The sequence below is a fragment of the Parambassis ranga genome, chromosome 13 (genome assembly GCF_900634625.1).
Source record: "Parambassis ranga chromosome 13, fParRan2.1, whole genome shotgun sequence".
Lineage (NCBI taxonomy): Eukaryota > Metazoa > Chordata > Actinopteri > Ambassidae > Parambassis > Parambassis ranga.
The window spans coordinates 185,486-199,155 of record NC_041033.1 but is presented as its reverse complement, the minus strand read 5'-3'; the positions used below and the strand labels follow the sequence as shown (position 1 = coordinate 199,155).

The following is a 13,670-nucleotide window of genomic DNA, read 5'->3' as shown; positions in this document are numbered from 1 at the left end:
AATGAATATTTTTGGACTTTTGAAATATTAAAATTTTCTGTCCTGACTTTCAAAAATTAAATTGAGCACACATATCAGTATTTACATGTTTACATGTGTGTGTTTTTGCAAGTGTGTGAAATATATTTCATATTCGAGTTGAACAATTGGATATGAAATTAGCTCATTAGAATTTAGATTTTTATTCTTTAAAAGCTGTTATTAAAAAAAACAACTGTTATTTGATATTCGTTTTAAAATACAAAAATCAAAATGGAAATACAAGGCATTTTACGTTTTTTGTGGGTCTAAAGGGAGTTCCCGAAATTTAAAAATTACTTTGACTTTCGTTCTCTACTTAGCGTAATAAAATACAAAAAAATAAAATACAAAAGACGAGAACCGACCGTTTTCTTTCATAGGTTTTTTTCATATGCAGACACCGGATGTTGTCAGTGTTTTCTTCTTCTTGTATTTAATGGAGACCTGCTGCCTGTTGCTGGCTGTGTCCCATTTCAGGGTCTGCATCCTTCGGAGGACGCAGCCTACGCGGTCTCAGGAGGCCGCGTCCTCCTGAGGATCCTCCGGAGGATCCTCCACCGTTGGTAAATGGGACGGTCTGGCCTTCAAATCACTTCCTGATTGTGGCGCGACGTCATAAATTTTGCCCCGGGAAAAACAAAAGCAGCGACAGCGACACAACACGGACTAGACAACAAACGGGACAACAGTGTGGATTTAGACATTTGGAATATTTTAATATATTTATTTGTTGTTGGAGGAAGAGGAGAGGCGGCTCCAGCGGCAGCAAAACCGGTGACGGCTCATTTTCTTCAGGCTGGGAGAGTGCAGTGGGGAGGTGACGGTAAGCTGCTGTTTAACCATATTATTGATCATAATTAATATACCGGTTACTGAGCAAACGCTAGATATATAACCAGTAGATAGACAAATATGATTAAATGTAATTTATATTTGATTCAATCGTAAGACTTGATACAGGGTCTGTTTGTAATTTTAATACTTTAAATAAATAGCTAAATGTGTAAGAACCCTGCAAATAACCCTGAAACCACTGCTTTAATGTGTCATTAAGCATCAGGTCTGTCACTGCACCAGAGAATTACTGCTGGGTGGAGAAGAGTGGGGCTCCCTGCAGGACCAGCTGTCTGTCCTGGAGGAGGTGTACTGACCATCATCACCTTTGGAGGGTGAGGATACAGATTTTATAGCTTTTCATATTTTAAGCTGCGTTGGAAGCCGCTCTGTTGAAGTTATTATTTTTATTTTTGCCCTTTTTAAAAACATCTTTAGTAACATTGCAGCCGCCGATCGTCAGCTCTGCAAACCCTGATGGACGATGTGGTGGACAGAGGAGACAGGCACTCCCTCCCCCAGATGATGTCCCACTCACAGCCAGAGGACTCCAAGGTCTTCACCGTGGCATCATCCAGTCCAGCAGCACCAAGGACTCCTGCTCAGCCAAACATTTATATATATGTTCTTTGTGAATAGTATTTTCTGCTGATCTTTATAAATAATAAACTGTACATTTTCATAATGCCCACTGGTAAATAGTTAGAAATGTTCAAACTGCGTCTTTGTAAATATTGTACATAACACAACACACACACAATAAATGATTTACTGTGGTCACTGAGAAGTTGTTCAAAAGTTTACTTAAATTATAAATAGGTGATGAAACACATAATGTAACAAGGTTAGAAGAGTTTAAGAACACAGAGACAAGAACGATTTAATATCATCCTTTAATTTAATAAGTAACATTTAAATAACACAGAACATAAAATCACTGCTGTCCAACATCCTCTCAATGAGCTGAGGTCTGTCCGTTCTTTCTCTGCTCTCCCCCTCTCTCTCTCTCTCCCTCTCTCTATCTCTCTCCCCCTCTCTCCCTCTCTCTCCCTCTCTCCTCTCTCTCTCCCTCTCTCTCTCTCTCTCCCTCCCTCTCTCTCCAGTCTCATCTCCTCCGTTATCAATTGTCAGGTTTTCTTCTGTTTCTCTCTGCTCCTCCTTCAACAAAATGCCAACAGGCAGAATGACCGTTTGATATAATAACGATAATATTGCTCCTCACGTGAACTATACTTTATACTATACTACAGTAAACAGTCCAGAAACATTCAATCAAAGCGTTTACTTCACAGCGCCTCGTATCAACAGGACGTCATGTTTGTAAATATAAAACTCATTTTTTTAATGCCACTGTCACTACTAGCATTTTAAAACTCTCGAACTACTGCTCTGTACTTACATTTAAATGTGAATTCGGCACTCCTGCCGCTGCCGCTCGCTTGGTCCGTCATTGTACTATTGGACAAAAAGTAGGTCCGCAAAGCATTGTGGGATATTTAAGGCCACGAAGGATGGTAGCGATGCGTCCTCCAAATTCAGGCAAAAGGAGGACGCATTTGGAGGACGCATTTGAAGGACCCTTCGACTTTTGGCGAATTGGGACAGCCTTCGCGCAGCTTTGTGACGTAAGCGGCCTTAAAATGCGCACTCCGAAGGATGCAGACCCTGAAATGAGACACAGCCGCTGACTGGAGGGTGTGTATCCATATACATTAGACGCCGCATTGAGCGATAAATCTCGCGTCAACGCCGCCGCCATCTTGCATGTGGCAAAAAGTGGAGCGAACTCCTGGTGTGTGTCTGTGTGTATGTTTATAAATAACACATGTACGTGTGTGTGTGTTCATATGTTCGTAAATGTTCATCAATGTCAATATAAAAACAATATAAAAACGATCATATTACATAAAATAACAAATGTTGTAACAATGTTGTCTTTGGTGCTTGTTTGATTTCTAAATATATTACCGTTTGTGTGTGAATGGATCAATGACAGACATTAGCTTAAACACTTTGTAGACTGTATGCTTCATTGTCCATTTCATTGTATTAGTTTAGTGGTAAATTTGCCACATCTAATATGGCACCTTCTTTATATTCAGTTAGACTGGGTTCAATGACAAATGCCTCAGAAAATTTACATTTCGGGTCAATCATTAAAATTAAGATTTTACTTTAGTAATCCCTGTGGGGAAATTAAGTTGTAGTAGCAGCATGTCAAAGAACAATACACACAATATACACAAGCAAACACTCTTAAATACACATACACACACCTAGTAGAATATATACTGTACATACACACACATAGAAGCAGATCAAAATGAAGACAGTTAATGTAACTGAGGAGTTTGAAATGCACCTGTGATGATGCTTTAGTCCAAGTTTGTGAGCACAGCTCTGACAGTCACAGATGAGTTATTGAGTCTGATAGCGGACGGCAGGAATGACTTCCTGTACCGTTCCTTAGAGCAGCAGGGCAGCAGGAGTCTGTTGCTAAAGCTGCTTCTCAGTCTGTCCCCAGTGCTCTGGAAAGGGGGGAAGAGATTGTTTAGGATTGTTTACAGTTTAGCCAGCATCCTGTCCCTTGCCACCTCCTCCAGGTTGGCAAGCTTAAAACCAACAACAGCCTGCTTCCCAGCAAACCACAGTGAAGAAGATGGTGCTCGCCATGACAGACTGATAAAACATGTGGAGAATCCTGCTGCAAACATTGACAGACCTGAGTCTCCTCAGAAAGGACAGTCTGCTCAGGCCTTTCTTGTAGACAACCTCAGTGTTTGACTATTCCAGTTTATTGTCCAGTTGGACACCCAGGAACTTATAAGATGAGACTATGCCCACATCTTTCCCACTGACACAGACTGGGGAGGGCAGGGGGCTTACCCCTGATGTAGTCTATCACCATCTCCTTCGTCTTGGCCACGTTCAGCTGCAGGTGATTCTCCCCACACCACCTGACAAAACACTCCAGAACAAATACATGACAGACTGTTGTCTTTAATTCCAGATGAAATGGTTAAACAAAAAGAATGGTTTACAAGCATAACAGCAGCACATTTTAAAAGAAAACTGAACAATGAATTAGTGAGACTGAAGAAAACAAGGATGTATTACAGAACAGAAGCTACGGGATTCATCAAAAGTGAATGCACCTTGCTCAGCGAAATTAAATCAAATAATTGAATTTACAAATGAAATGATGAGAGAATGATGTCAATCCATGTGACAGTATCTCAAATGTCGGAAGCAACAAAACATCCCAGTCATATTGCTCTTCAACTTCCTCTGCACGTTTAAAGGCCAAAGCTGAGTTGGCAGCTTAAGCCATAAAATAATACAGTGGAGGAAAAACATGCACTGGAAGAAGAGGAGGAACGAGTTTCTCCAGCAATTTCAACTGGATGCTGAAATTGCTGGAGAAATGGCAAAGCTTGAAATTCTCAGAACATACAGTAGGTGGAAAGGGGACATCAAAGGGTTCGGATAGAATAAACTCTTATTTAGCAAGAAGATCTAACCAACCACTTGGTGTCAATGCAGATTTATTCCATCAGCACCTGAACAGAATGAAACAAATAATCATGGTGAGAGACATCCAGCAAAACGATCAAATACACACCGGTCATGGAAAATATACAGTACATACAAGTCGTATGGACCCAGGTGATACACAGTATCCATATGAACAACATGAATTCAATACAAATACATCAATGGATTTAGAAACCAAAAATCATGTTCTGTACCATCAGAAAACAAAATGAAATAACACTGCTGGTACAGCAGCAATGCCTTTAAGCCCTATTAAAGAGAGAGATCCCAATATTCCCAGGTGTGGTATTTAATTATGAACCATTAAAATACCACACCTGTATCAGAGCTTTTGTGAAAGGAATTAAGAAGAACACCACTGAAAGCTAGTCACAGTGATCTTTGGGTTATTCTTTACCTCTCTCACAAACACTCTTCTCCCCAACAGCTCAGTTTGGCCGGACGGCCAACTCTAGGAAGGGCTCTGGTCGTCCCAAATGTCTTCCATTCCAGAATTATGGAGGCCACTGTGCTCTTATGGAACCTTAAGTGCAGCAGAATGTTTTGTAACCTTGGCGAAATCTCTGCCTTGCAACAATTCTGTCTCTGAGCTCTTTAGGCAGTTTCTTTGACCTCATGATTCCTCATCCTTTTTTAATACATCTGCAAAAATGTCAACAAATCTGTGGTTTTCTGTCAATATGAGGTAAAAAAGGACTTGATTTTAATTATTTTCTTTTCTCGTGTCTCCCCCTGCCTCAGTCTCCTCCCTCCTACTCCGACTCTAGTCAGATGATTAATAAAGAGCACCTCCTTCCCAAATTAATCTTAGTGAAGCTAGGAGGGCCTTATCTTTTCCCTCTAAATTACCTTCCCACTGGTTAGCTGTTAGCTAAGAAAAACAGTTTAAAATTGTAACTCTCTTAGATATTTTTCTTGATTAATGATGATGATACTGATGGATAGGAACCTTGCTTCCTGAGTGTAACAAACCTGTGTGCTACACCCAGGATGGCATTGTTAGAAGTTTCATTAGCCCAAACCTATTATCATACTCTAACTTGTATGCCCTTCTGCATGCCACAACCTTAATTAATTTGTGCAGAGTAAGGGATTTTCTTCACACAAACAGAAACTAACTCCAAAATAGGACTGCCACGTATCACTCGCTTTCACATGCGGTGTAACCCCGGACAGTCAGCAGTAAAACTAGGTCTTGTTTGTTGTTTTCTCTTCCAATATGACAACCTGAAGTGTGTGGCTCTTCCAGTGAAGAACTACCTCCAGGAGAGGAAAGTGAATGTTGTCTGGCCTGCGTGAAGCTATGAGTTAAACTGGACTAAAATCTGGAGTGTACTTAAGACCAGGTATTTTACTAACAGAACAAAAAATAATGGTAAAATAAAAACATACCAATGAAATTATGGTGAGTGCTTACTAATCAAGTTATGGATATGTGTGCAATATGTGCAGCTGCAGGGGTCTGTGTGACAGATCACCTGTCTGGGTAAGGATTTGTATTTAGACCTTGATAGGATCATAATGAACATCATTTTCTCCATATTATCTTATTTATTTTACAATTAAATGTATGTACACGTGAAGCTAAATGTTTAGACAGAGGACATAATGTTACTTCACACTTCCTTTAATGTGGCCCAGTCATTTTCACACTAATAAAGAATGGGACAAGCTCCTTGACTGCTGATTTACCTACATTGAAGAGATTGAAGACCTGGATTAACAGCTGCGCGCATGCTTTAAACTGATGGCTTTGAGAGATGTGTCTTTTAGAGTTTTCTTAAAGACGTTTCGCTGCTCATCCAAGCAGCTTCATCAGTTCTGTTTGGTGGGGAAACATGGTTTATATGTGGTTGCAGATCTCATGTGGTTGGGTCTGGGTAAAACTTAAAAAACAATAGCACTAAATGTTTCCATAATTACCTGTGATGCTCTGGCTGGGCCAGGTGTGTCTAACGACTGGCTAAAGACTATGAGACTGCCGGAGGTGGACTGGTTGACAGCCCTTGGTTCTTGCTGTGAGTATGGATGGAATCACTGCATTGTATGTGGTAGAAAGATGATGTCTGAGGCCACCACCTTTGTTAAGGGAAGATTTTTCCAGCTTAACATAGATGGCTTCCTTGACTCCTCTTTCAAACCACCTTTCCTCTCTGTCTAAGATGTGAACATTGTTGTCCTCAAAGGAGTGTCCTTTGTCTCTGAGGTGGAGGTGAACAGCTCAGTCTTGTCCTGAGGAGGTGGCTCTCCTGTGCTGATCCATTCTTCTGTGGAGTGGTTGTTTAGTTTCTCCAATGTACAGATCAGAGCATTCTTCACTGCACTGGACTGCATATGTCACATTGCTGTGTTCCTCCCTGTGAGTTTTGTCCTTCAGGTGGACCAGTTTCTGTCTCAGTGTTGTCATTGGTTTGAAATGGACCGGGATGTCATGGTTGTTGAAGATCCTGCAGAGTTTCTCTGATACTCCTGACACATATGTAATGGAGATGTTCTTTCTCCGCCAGTTGTTGTCCTTCTTCTTGTTGTTGGGGGTCTTGTTTTTGTGGCTTTGATGAGTGCCCACTTGGGGTAGCCACAGGTTTGCAGGACCTTCCTGATGTGGTGTTGCTCACAGGTAATTATGGAAACATTTAGTGCTATTGTTTTTTAAGTTTTACCCAGACCCACCCACTGAGGTCTGCAAGCACATATAAACCATGTTTCCCCACCAAACAGAACTGATGAAGCTGCTTGGGTGAGCAGCGAAACATCTTTAAGAAAACTCTACAAGTCCAGACGCCTTGCTTCAATCTTCTCTACGTATGATGACCTGGATGACTGAGAATCTTCATCGACATTTAGTCAATACACAATTTATTTAGGTTCAATCTTCTTACATAGTGAACTGAACAAAGTTCATTGCAAACATGGATACAACTTGGGTACTAAGGAAAAATAAAATAAAGCCATTTTACTACAGCTGCTGCTTTGCCAACATGTCTGTTAGTTTCAGCTCTTGGACTGGATCTCTGGAGTCTGCCATCACCTGCAGAACAGAAGCACAATTAAGATGATGTTTTGTATAAAAGTATTCATGTAAAAACTTTATTGCATTGGCAATAGTCAAGATAATCCATATTTATAGCAGTCAGGGGCCTACAGAGGTACAGATGTCTGATATAGGCCTATTTAGTTCATTTGTTTCACTGTTAATCAAGCAAGGAGCTGGTGTTTCATGAAAGCATACTGGGATTTATAGAGTTCATTTTTGTCAGAATGGGGGTTGGTTGCTGAAGGAACCCCGGTTCAAGGTTCTTGCCCATCCACTCGGTTAATTGTCCAACTAGTAGATATTGTAGATATAGATATAGTAGATATTGTAGATATAGTGGATCCTGCACTACTACTACCTGTTAAACCTAAATGCATTCACTAGTAAAGATTTTGTCCTGTAGTGACGCTCCCTCCTTGCCTCTCCCCTGCTGCTGAACAGTGGTAATGCTATCGAGTTGAGAGATCGCGTTGTCCACATTTTGGGGACTACACTGAAATAGTACTGTGCAGGCACTCCACAGTGTATTCCATTGTGATTGCAGCCAACTTGTTTCCCTGCTGGCTGCTTTTACATTTCATTTTTAAATTTTCATTTACAATTTTCATTTGGTTCTTTTTGAAAAAAAAAACTAAGTTTTCACTTGTTGCCATCATTAGAATGATCTTCGCATCATTTGTGTCCCCTCTGCACTGTGTCTGCGGGGATGCTTCAACATACACACGTGCAGCTGAAATAGATATGGATGTGCACAGGGCTGGGAGAGGAGTAAGACAGAGCAAATAACTCACAATGATGAAAATGTAAAAACTGTATACTGTATTTTCCGGACTATAAGTCACACTGTTTTACATCTGGGTATGTGACCTATACTCAGGTGCAACTTATATATGAAAAAATATACAATTAGTTAGCCTTGCCTGACGTCCCATTACAAATATAATAGTAGCTGTTCTGTCCCTCTCCTGACGGTTCTCTTCCACCTCCAGCTTGTCCACACTTTGCATTCCGAGCATAGGCCCGCTGGTGTGACTAATAGTCCGGTGCGACTTATATATGTTTTTTTTCTCCTTCATTACGCATTTTTTGGCTGGTGCGACTTATACTCTGGTGCGACCTATAGTCCGGAAAATACGGTATTTATAAGGGATAGTATTGCATTAAGAACTATTACACCATTTAAAATGGATCTTGCATTCTGTCATGGAGCACATTCTGGGGTCACAACAAAATCCTGGAGGATTGGTGGAGTAAGACAAGAATTTTAAACATCTAGGTGGCAATAATTAGAACTTAGTTTTAGACTTACAGCAGGTCTTCCTCTCCTTCTTAGGGTTATACCCTCTGTGAGTAAAATTTTCCCAGTTTCCTCAAAGAGGGCAGAGTCACCCAGCTTGCTGTGGCTCTTTAACTCTGTGTACTTGTCCACAAACCTGCAATCAAAGTAACAAATTATTTCAGACCACATTTAACCCAACACACTGGTGTGGGAAAACCACCTGTCACTTTCCATTGACTTTGTACGTATTTCACAGAGAAAAAAGTAGAGAGAAAACATTGAGGGATTGGCAGCAAACTGTAGAACTGTGCGATGTCTTACATGTGCAGTGAGCATTCTGTCACTGGTGAATTCAATATCTTTGTTGGTTTAGGATGCTGTATCTAATTCAGGGTGTCACAATATTGGCTTTTATGGTCTGCTGCTGACCCCTCAGACCTCAGTGTATGTTGTCTCGCCTTTTGTCCTTCCCCAAGAGTGACAGATCCATACCACGAGGATTTGGTTTACAGAGTATCACATGTCATGCAACATTTCTATTATGGAGAATAATATGGTTCATTTCCAAGATAAATAAGATAAAGGAAAAAACCTTTACCTTTGACTTGTAGAAACAAAGTTTGATTTGGAGAGGTCAAAGGGCCGATGTGTCATAAACTGTTCATAGAATCTCCTAAAAAAACAGACAGGAATATTATTAGATTTACAGCTGACTTTATAACAACATACATTTTTAATTTAAAATGAACAAAGCAATATGGATAGCCTCATAACATAATCTACCTTGTACAGTTTATATCTACATCTGTACAGACTTTCATATGTCACAGACATTTGCATTCAATTTTGTCACAATTGGCAAATTGTACATTCCAATGCATATGCATTTTATGGCCATGTTTCTATTGTATGTATGCTTACTAACACCATTTCAGTTTTGTTGTGTTGTGCTGTGTTTCGTGCAATTGCGGATCAATGATGAATAATACCACTTTGTTTTGTTGTGTGTTTTTCTATTTAGTATTTTACAAAGCTGTGTGGATGACTTTGTGCTAAAGAAACTATTATAATAATAAGCACTGCAGCCTCATGCTAGAATGTAACAGTATGTAAGGGCAAACCCAGTTTGCCAACAAGAGGGTCACAACATGACATGAAGGTCATGTCATTAAGTAATTCCTTGACTAACATAGCTATAGCAGCAGTTAGACCTGTTAAGACTAGTGATGCACCGAATTTTCGGCCACTGAAACTTTTTTTCACCTAAACAACTCGGCCAAAACAGGATGTTGTGAGGACGCAACACAGGTTTGTCTGGACGCTCCAGCATGTCTGTGGTCCTCTCCTCTTCATCCTACACCAGGTTTTAAGCTAACTTGAACATTCTCAGTCATCCAGGTCATCATACGTAGAGAAGATTGAAGCAAGGCGTCTGGACTTGTAGAGTTTTCTAGAAGATGTTTCGCTGCTCATCCAAGTAGCTTCATCAGTTCTAACCGTTTGGTGGGGAAACATGGTTTATATGTGGTTACAGACCTATGTGGGTGGGTCTGGGTAAAACTTTAAAAAAAAAAAAAAACTTAAAAACAATAGCACTAAATGTTTCCATACTTACCTGTGATGTTCTGGCTGACTGGGCCAGGTGTGTCTAACGACTGGCTAACGACTATGAAACTGCCGGAGGGGGACTGGTTGACAGCCCTTTGTTCTTACTGTGAGTATGTGCAAACTTCCTGGGAATGGATGGAATCACTGCATTGTATGTGGTAGAAAGATGATGTCTGAGGCCACCACCTCTGTTAAGGGAAGGTTTTTCCAGCTTAACATAGATGGCTTCCTTGACTCCTCTTTCATACCACCTTTTCTCCCTGTCTAAAATGTGAACGTTGTTGTCCTCAAAGGAGTGTCTCCTATTGTGGCCAACCTCTACATGGAAGAAGTGGAGAGAAGAGCCCTAAGTTCCTTTCCGGGAACCACCCCCACCCACTGGTTTAGATATGTGGATGACACCTGGGTCACGATGGACAGAGGGACGCTCCGCTCCTCTCCCCTGCGCTCCTGGAGCCCCCCAGTACTCCGGCACGTTCCCCAGAGAGGGACGCTCATTGCTGCACGGGGAGGCTGCTCTCTGGCCGGGCAGCCCGCTCCCATGCGCCCCGTCCATGAATTCTAATAGGGCTACTATACTACAACTAATAATAATAATATTTAGTGCGCACGTTATTCGTGGCCACAATTTATTTCTTTTACCATGTCACAGAGGGGCTCCGTAGTTTTGGAGGACTTGTACAGACGCTCTCTGATAGCAGGTTGTATGCAGAAGCATGTTTAGTCTCGTAGTGAATTGTGTCGAAGTGCTGAACTGGTGTTTTGCACCTTCGGAGCCCTAGCTGCGTAGCGTAGCTGGAACCAACAACCAAGCCCTGCAGCCCCGCCTGACGCACCACGATGCGGAGAGAGAGGGATAATGTTCTGCTCAGAGAATCATGATGCAAACATTACACAATGAGTTAAAAACAAAAATAAGAATTGCCTGTTGATTTTGTTTGATTTACTCTGTTTGGCTGGCGGGCCAAAAATAACACATTTTAAGATAGAAGCCGCGGGCCATAGAAAATCCGACCGCGGGCACCGGTATAATGGGACATGGCACAGATGCCATTGGGATGATCTCTGGGATCTCCAATTTTATGTTGGCATGCCATGTGAAGGCATATACAGGGACAACCTTACACTGTTCTTGTTTGGTTGAAAATGTCTGCTTTGTGATTTTATAAGACCATCTTTGTGTGCACAAAAGCCTTGACCTTTAAAAGAACAGGGATCAATCTGCTTTCCAGCAGTGTTAAAAAAGATGCCCAATAAACCATACATTTTTAATCAATGTGATGTTATCAAATATTTACACATAAGCATGTAGATGTTATAGTCCTCAAGATGAGTCAATGACTTACGCTCTAACTTCATCCTCTTTGTAGAAGATTTCCAGCACAGTGTCCAGTTGTTTGGTACAAGGTCTGCAATGTGGCTTCACATAAAGTGGATCCTCCTTGGGGGGGAAAGAACTGTATACATCATACCAGATGGGTTTCTTTTGTGGCCTTATGACTCCAGAGTGCATCAGATCTCGAACCCTGTCAATAAATGCCATCACACAAGGATTAAAGTAAATATCAACATGTAAAAAGGAATTTCAGAAACAGAGTACTACTAATTGTTAAAACTACACATCAAAGCTGATGATGCTCAATGGCATTCTCACAATTGACATTTTGTTGTCAGGTTTACTGGTGGAAATTATTTAACATTCTCATATTAAAATTATGTTCTGAACGAAAAAAAGGTAACTATTATTATTTTTATTTTATTTATTTTTTTAATCTAAGCTCCATCATTTTTCAGATTGTGTTGCTGGATTCATGTTCATGCATTATTGAAAACTAAGCGTGGCTGAGAGATGAAGCCAATGTGGAAGAGTTAGAATCTGAAGTCCACACTACCACTTGTTTGGCTCAACACATTTTTAATGTAGCCTATTCTCTCATCTTCCTCGCCTCTCTTCCTCTTTGCCTCAGTTTCTCCTGTGTCTCCTCTCTCTCCTCTGTTTCTAAAGCTGAACTTCAGCTGACAGAACATTTTCATTCTGTCAGACAGTGAGGACAGACAGTTTTTACAGTTTTAGCTGTATGAAAATATCATACTAGCAGACAATGCTCCGTTATAGCAGAATAATAACAATACTTTAAAAATGGGCGTATGTCATACCAAATATTTGAACTCTTAAAACTACCTGACTGCTGTCAGAGTTAATCAAACTTGATGAATGCGAACCACACAGGTTTAGCAGTGAAACTTCTTCAAAACCTGTGTGTGTGTGCACGCTGCAGTGGGAGGGCCGTGTGAGTTCTGCAAACACGTTTTTTTGTTAAGTACCCGTTTTTCATGTTGTTTTCTGAAATCTGATTTCCATTCTATTATATATTATTTCTATAAACTACTGACCCATTTTGATACAGTGAAATATTTTAGTTTTGTCTACTATGTGTACATTTTTTACATTACTGTTGTTTGTTCATTATTGTTGTTCCTAATTACAAATGCACAATTGAAAAATAGCCAGTGAAAGTGCCAGCAATTGGTGGTAACTCAGTGAGGCTAAAAATAGTTTTGAGATGCATTGATTCAAGATGCATCGTGTTGAATTGATAATTGATAAAAAAATCTGATAAAAATCTCAAGGCAACTGCAAGTAATTTTAAAACTTTTTTCCACTCACATGCACAAAGACTATCACGAGCGCCCTCTCTATGTATTGCATTATGCCACGGACAAGAAGAGGGACGACTCCATAAAAGTAAAATGGCTCTTCCGACCAGCTGAATGCTAACTACCCATGCTAATATTTTCTATTTAGCTAAAGTTACGTGATTGCCCCAATGTGACCAAGAGACACAGCACCACGATAAGCTTCACCATTTCGATGAGACATAACGCAATTTAAACTGGCTTTTGATGCGCTAGAACAACCTTCGTGGTTAACGCGTTGCCCCCTTTTGTCAGGGACATGGCTTAAGGTTATGTCAGTTCCGAACTTACCAAACGCGTACAAAAATAAATGGTGTTCTCTTACCGAGTGAATACAGTTCCAAATCTCTCCAGCCTGCTGCCAGCCATGGTCTTTGGTGTAAGCAACTGAAGGCTTACTATTGCTATGAATATTGCTAGGGGAAGTGAATGCAATCTGGTGGTGGTAGAACTGCAGCCCAGAGCCGGCTGCTTTTCTTCTTGGCGATTTGCAATAAGCTTACGGGCCCATTACCGCCACCTATCGAACGGGATGTGTGAACAGCTAAAATAAAAACTTGGCTAATACAGGGATTGTTCATACTGTCCCATTTTGGTCATGCTTGCCGTCATTTCAGTTATTTTTTTTTTTTATTTAATTGT

The 13,670-nt window shown here is 40.7% G+C and overlaps 1 protein-coding gene across 1 annotated transcript; it reads right to left on the bottom strand.

The window, feature by feature from the left end:
- Window positions 1-7,246: 7,246 nt before the first annotated feature.
- On the bottom strand, window positions 7,247-13,506 carry mrps23 (mitochondrial ribosomal protein S23). The gene is made up of 5 exons (XM_028418735.1): window positions 13,354-13,506; window positions 11,678-11,857; window positions 9,322-9,396; window positions 8,754-8,877; window positions 7,247-7,438 (listed from the first exon to the last, which is right to left on the bottom strand). The coding sequence occupies exons 1-5, from the start codon at window positions 13,395-13,397 to the stop codon at window positions 7,367-7,369; spliced, it is 495 nt and encodes a 164-aa protein (XP_028274536.1). The 5' UTR covers window positions 13,398-13,506; the 3' UTR covers window positions 7,247-7,366.
- Window positions 13,507-13,670: the final 164 nt, after the last annotated feature.

Excerpts from the sequence above, each read along its gene's own strand:
- mrps23 (XM_028418735.1), bottom strand. The coding sequence starts at position 13,397 with ATGGCTGGCAGCAGGCTGGAGAGATTTGGAACTGTATTCACTCG. Across the intron at positions 11,858-13,353 it reads TTTGGAACTGTATTCACTCG|GGTTCGAGATCTGATGCACT; the intron begins GTAAGAGAACAC and ends ATTTATTGACAG. Across the intron at positions 7,439-8,753 it reads GAAGGAGAGGAAGACCTGCT|GTGATGGCAGACTCCAGAGA; the intron begins GTAAGTCTAAAA and ends TCTGTTCTGCAG.